Source organism: Lutjanus erythropterus, chromosome 15, assembly GCF_056507025.1.
Source record: "Lutjanus erythropterus isolate fLutEry1 chromosome 15, fLutEry1.hap2, whole genome shotgun sequence".
Taxonomy (NCBI): domain Eukaryota; kingdom Metazoa; phylum Chordata; class Actinopteri; order Lutjaniformes; family Lutjanidae; genus Lutjanus; species Lutjanus erythropterus.
Genome location: NC_139331.1, coordinates 29865324 through 29871914, shown reverse-complemented (window position 1 = coordinate 29871914; position 6591 = coordinate 29865324). Strand labels below are relative to the sequence as shown.

Here is a 6591-nt window from a genome sequence, read left to right as displayed (position 1 = left end):
ACCCTGTCCCTTCAGCCACATAACCATGACCACCTATAACATCATCATTTAATCAGTAAATTTTATTAAAATTCAGTCCTCAGTCTGGGAGGAAGTTGCAGTTGTTCCTGAAAGGTACGACTCAGGGCAAAAACCATTTTCTTGAGCACCTTCAGTTGTTTAGGTGTCATATTGCTCCCTCTAGTGGCCACTGAAATCCTCACTTGGAGGGAAAAGAAAACTGCTATTCATTTATATTTATTTATAATGCATTTTGAGGTATTTTGCCCAGTTATACTCTCAGTTGCAAGTCTTTATCCTTTATTTACTCAGGAATCTGGGCATGTCTCCCAACACCCTTACTGATATTCAATATTTTTAACAGCCATAATGCAAAGCTCCTCAAAACCCCTTTAAAAGTATCCTCTTTTTTTTTTTTCTTTTTTTTTTTTTTTCTTTTTGCCTTTATTTGGTAGTGAGTGATTACAGGAAATGGCAGGAGAAAGAGGTGGCATGACTTATAAACTTAAGTCATAATTAGTGTGAAGTGATGACACCTGCTGAGCTTCCTGATTTACCTGGGTGGTCAGATCTCTGTCATACAGCCAGCAGAAGCTTTGCGTTCACGGTTTCTTTTTCTTTTTGAGATTGCGTTCTGCTGCCCGATGTGGCTTCTGGTCTTCATCTGCATCATAACAGGTACAGACTGAAGCGTTCACACTACATATATACTCTGCTAAATACTGGTGACTGTTTGCTTTTTTTTTTCCTTTTATGTAGCTGGTGGTGTCCCCTTAAATCGAACCCAGGAGGATACAGGTCATGTCTCAGGTGACACTTTTTGCAAGTGTTGCAATAACGTATGAAGAATTGCCTGATTAGATAATGTTACTGTCACTTGTCACTTGTGCAGCCAGACACCACAGAAACTTTTTATTGAACATGCAAACATAAATGACTCTCACCACTTAAATTCCTCTTTTTCAGCCGGCGGCGTCCCATTAAATGACACCCAGAATGTGACTGGCCCTGTCCCAGGTTGGTGGTCACTGGACTTGGTTGCGCTTTGTACATTTGCAACAATTTCAAGAATAATTTTTTGAGAAATTGCCTGACTTTCGTAGGTAACGTTACTGTGACTTCTACACAAACACAGACACGACACAAACTTTAAAAGAGAGGATTGTCTAGTATACTTTAAACATGCTGAACATGAAAAAATAAATCGCTCTTAATTAAATTTCACTGGACTTCTCTTTTTCAGTTGGAGACCTCCCATTAAATAACACCCAGAATGTAACTAGTCCTGCCACAGGTTGGTGCTCATTGGTTTTTAAGATTTTTAAGTTCTTTTGAATACAAAATTCTGCTTCTGTAAAAATTAAAATAAAATAAGCAACCACACGAACAGAAACTAACTGAACTGAATAAAAAACTAAAGTATCTCTGAATAGTATTATTCATTCTGTGGCTGGAGTGTGGAAACAGAATGGCAGCAGATATTTTTCAATACTTCATGTCAAGATCATCAGCCAGTTATCTCATGATAACTGGTTGATTTTCATTATCTTGAGATGACAAAGCCCTCTTTTTTTGTGACAAACTATTTTATTATCCTGATCATGGCTCATTTTCTTGTGATAACTGGTTAATTACTTCATTATCTTGAGATTACAAGGTTCGCTTTCTCTTGATACTGGGTTAATTATTTCGCTGTCTCATGAACAGCTCACATGTTAAAACACTTTTGGTTAAAGCTGCTTTATAAATGCAGCAATTTAAGTCATGATGATGTACATTTCAGTGTCCGCATGCAGTTTCTTTTTCTTTGAAGATGCATAAATATGAAATGACTCCTTACGACCTAAATTTCACTGGATTTCTCTTTTCCAGTTGGTGACATCCCACTAAATGACATCCACAACGCCACAAATCCTGCACCAGGTTGGTTTCTGAGACTTTGAATGTCTTTTGTCTAAAATAATGTGCTTTAAATTATCAAATTTCTTCAGGTACAGTTTCTTCACAGCTGGATTCACCACAACTGGCCAGTGCAGAAACCTTAGAAGGTAAACTTTAAGTATCTTATGTTAAATATATAAAAAATTATTATTATTATTTTTTTTTTTTAATGTGTGTGTGTATATATAACTACAATGCACTGTGACCTTTTTTTTTTTTTTATCCTGCATTTTGTCATAGAGCTTAACGACGACATGATTGTCCAAGAGGGAGATATTTTGATGCCGGTAAGATGGAAAACTTGTTTTTCAAATGGCTGCAAGAAAGTTGTCGTTTCACTGAGGGATTTTAGGGTGAAAGATTTATGAAATATTTGCCAGGAAGCTCCTCTAACACTGAATGACATGGAGTGTTGAAACAGCTGCAGAATTTATCAGACTACCAGGTTTCAACTGCAGGATTCAAAACAACTAAAATGTTTTTTATTTTCTGAACCCGCAGGAGGACAGGAATGCTGTGGAGTCCCTGTGGTTGGACGCTATCGTACCGTACACCATCAGTCCTGAACTGGGTGGGTTGTTATTGTGGTTCTGACCCCCCCGACATTTGATCACCAGAATTCAGATGATAAGTTTGTACGTTTTCTCTCCGACAGCTTATCAAGAGGCAAACATCCTCACTGCCTTCAGGATGATATCAGATTTCACCTGCATTCGCTTCGTACCGCACACCACAGAGTATAACTACCTGAGGTTCAAGAGTGGAAATGGGTGAGAAATATTTACTTCTGTTAAAGGGCCAATTCACCCAAATGTTGAAGTATTTGTAACAGTAGTGTGCATTATTTTTTTTACATGAATATTCCCTCATCTCTAGTGGATCCTAGCTATCCTTTGCTTGGATGTGACCAATAATAATGAATCTTGATATTGGCATCTTTATTCATAGAGCATTTTTCAAACCTAGATTAGTTTTTAAAACTATTAGATTTTACAATAAATTAACTCCAGAAATGTAAGAAAACAAAGACAATTGTTCCCTGATCTCTGCATTTCCCTGAAGATACAAAGATTAATCTATCAGCTAACATTACTCTGTGTGTGCAGGTGTTTTATCTTATTAGTGTGCAGCATTATTCAAACTCTATTCGGGCATCATGTCAGCTAGCTGGCCTTTATGGACGGAGAGATTAACACTGAGGAAAAAGAGAAAACATATGTGATAGTAAATGCCGTCATGTATCAATGCATGTTAAAGCTATGTTACGTCAACGGCTACAGAAAATAATTCAGTTATTACATGGAAGATTCCTACATAAATTTTTCATTAGCATGACAAAATTCCAAGACTTTTCCGAAAACTTTTTAGGATTTTACTAATTCTATTAAAATTTTCCAGGCCGCTCAGAGCCATCCTGATTCCCTGCAGCAGTCCCCAGGCTTTAAGTCGCACCTCTACATACAGATGAGATGATGTCCAAGTACAGGCTAGTGTGGAACAAAGGAGTCAGACATGTATAGCAAAGAGCGAAGCCACAAAGAGCCTTAATGGTAATTAACAGAAAATTAAAATCGGTTCTAAAACATACTGAGGGACAGTTTGAGGGCTGAATATCAGTTACTCTCCTGAACTAGTCCTTTCCAATATGTTCAAGGTAAATTTAATTTTGTTGAATGTTAATAGCATTAAAAATGCACATGTGTTAAGAAAAATGACACAAAAGCAGTGTCCTTGTTGCTCTGGAATCTCACTTAAAAGTTTTTATAAGGATCAATTTGTCAGCTGAAAGAAGAGTTCAAAGTACAAATACTTTTGATAACCGTCAACTTTTATGTGGATTACCCATGAAGCAGGGACATATTTAGTGAAAAAGTGACTGCATGGTTTGAGGTAAAAAGCCTTATTGTGGTGTGGTTGACTTTGTCGTGCTGGTTTCCGTTTGTGTGTCCAGCTGTGCGTCCTTTGTTGGCTGTCGAGGAGGAGGCCAGACGGTGTATTACTCTCAGTCGTGTAGCGTGGGGAACCTTTGCCACGAGCTCATTCACGCTCTGGGACTGCATCATGAACACACGCGCACGGACCGGGATCAATACATCACTGTGCAGTGGCAGAATATCAGACCAGGTAAACAAGTCGGCCAACAGTCAGTCTTGTTTTTTAAGTTTTGATTCCATGTATGAAAAACACTAGCTGTGACTTTTAAACTGCATCTTTTTGGGTACTTGGTAGTGGTCATCACAATCAGTCCAGTGACACTTTACTTATTTGAGATCAAAATTCAGACCCAACTTAAAAAATGCTTTAGATTTTGAATATTGGTATCTATTATGCAACATTTGGACACAGCTACTGCATTTTGAACTCATCTGCACGGCTTTTAAAAGACGGAAATGACTTATTTTGAACATTTCTGATTAAAGGGAGCAAAAAGAACTTCAAGCTGAAACGTGGGAACACAATGAACCTGCCGTATGACCTCAACTCCATCATGCACTACGGAGAGTAAGTCCTGACATCCTCGTTTCTCTGGACAAACACATTATCATTGATCCAGGAGGTCACTGTAACCATCTATAGTACAGTCATTTATACGTTTGTTTGTATTAAAATGTAATTATATTGATACTCTTTAATCACTAATCCCGGATGCCTTCATTTTTAACTGCTTAATGAAATAATATTGCACACCGAACCAGGGTGAACAAGATAATGACATGGAAATAGAGCTGCGACGATAATCGATTAATGGATTAGTTGATTGAAAGAAAATTAGTCACTAAAAACAGGTAATCGTTTCAGTCATTTTTCATGCAAAAAAGTCAACATTTGCTGGTTCCAGCTTCTTAAATTTAAGGGTTTTCTGCTTTTTTGCAATTTATGATAATAAATTAAGTCTTTGGATTGTGACAGCAATGAGAAGTTTTCACTTTTTAAATATTTTGTCAAGGAAACGGCTAATTGTTAGTCGTCAGTTGCAGCCCTACTTAGAAGAGGGGTTTTTGCAGTATTAGCTGGTTTGCTATATGTGATTCATTACACACAAATTTAGCAAATTTCTTGTTTTGACTATTTATTCTGTAAACAAGTGATAAATAATCCACCTCACCAAGTCCTCAGAAAAAATATTTGAAACAAAACCTTAGAAAATATAATTCTGTTCTTTTTGTTGCAGGTATTTTTTCAGTGTAGATGGAAGTGCGACTGTGTTGTCGAGGTACGGTGGAGTGCAGATGGGACAGAGGACTCATCTCAGCCCGCTGGACATCCAGAAACTGAACATACTCTACCACTGTGGTAACAAAAACCTCCTCACTGCACTACAGTTTATCATCTGCATGTTTCACATAACCAGTTTAACAGACGAATAATTAAATTCACCTTCAGATGTCTGTAAATATGTTGAAACTACAGTGGAGCATCCAGGCAGTGTTCTGTAAATAAGATATTTCTTCTTTCAGGTGAGCAGATGAACAGATACTGAGTGGGCTCGCTGCTGGTTAACCTGCGTATGCTGAGAGATTTAATAAAATTATAAAGATCCTGCTTTGTTTTTCTTCTTTTTTTGTGAGCTTGAACCCTTCAGCTGAAAGGTCTGAAACACCCAACGGTAGAAATGTCCTACTCTGATCAGAGGTTGACACTGAAATGATAAAACTGCATCTTGTGTTATTTGTTCATTTATCTTTACATGCAAGTATTTTAAAAACATTATTCAAAATGTCTCCTGTAAAATCTAAAGGCTTGTAGAACAATGTGTGCTGTGAAAACTGAAAAGTGAGGTTGAGGTCATTTATACACTATTAATCTGATAGAAACTGAGTACTGAACACATTTTACAAATGGAATAATCTGATTCATTACATCAAATAGAAAACTGTACATATACTTTGAATATTTATATGTAATTAAACTTCAGTGTTTGAAACTTATGTTTGGAAACTATAATTTGGACCATATAATTTTTTATCATCTTTGTCATTATGACAGCAGTGTGTAACATTCCTAATGCCTGCAGTTCTTTGTCTCTATCATAACAGCAGGTGTACAACAACAATACACATCTAACAACAGCTATTCATTCATCTGACAACCATTGTTCTGCATGACAGACGCCTCCTGTGCGCAAACCTGTCTGACAGACCACCTTCAGTTTGAGCCGCTCTGTGTCAGAGTCTGGTTTTGTCTGTAGGAGGAGCTAAAAGAACAGACTGTGCACTGAGGAAGAACTGAACATAGTGACTCTCACCATCGACCCGTCATTTACTTCAGAGAGCAGGAACATTAGTTAATGTGCATTCAGCATTTAAAGGTAAGACAAATAACTTGCTTTTCAAACACTCTAAATATTTTATTTGTGTATTATTGATATTTATTTGAGAAATGCAAAGTTCCTGGTTTACATCTAGTATTGTACATGTTTAGTGTTTCTTTTCCATGAACATCTCCTTTTCAGTGTGAAAAAGCCTCTGAAATATTTTTTTGTATCGTTTGTGAAATATGCATATTAATATACATCATTTATTGCTTTAATTACATTTGGAAGTTTTGTTACAAACATCTGGAGGAGATATCGGTGTGTATTTTCTGCATGCTAAGAAGTGATTAAAATGTTTCAGTGTGTATATTTATCTTTATCAAGTACAAGTACAT

The 6591-nt window shown here is 36.8% G+C and overlaps 1 protein-coding gene across 1 annotated transcript; it reads left to right on the top strand.

The window, feature by feature from the left end:
- Positions 1–613: 613 nt before the first annotated feature.
- LOC146314626 (hatching enzyme 1.2-like) lies at positions 614–5663 on the top strand. The gene is made up of 12 exons (XM_084738000.1): positions 614–678; positions 760–810; positions 967–1017; positions 1244–1294; positions 1992–2048; positions 2182–2228; positions 2443–2512; positions 2597–2711; positions 3893–4065; positions 4362–4443; positions 5114–5235; positions 5400–5663. Exons 1-12 carry the CDS (start codon positions 645–647, stop codon positions 5420–5422), a joined length of 876 nt encoding a protein of 291 aa, XP_084594126.1. The 5' UTR covers positions 614–644; the 3' UTR covers positions 5423–5663.
- The last annotated feature ends 928 nt before the right edge of the window (positions 5664–6591 follow it).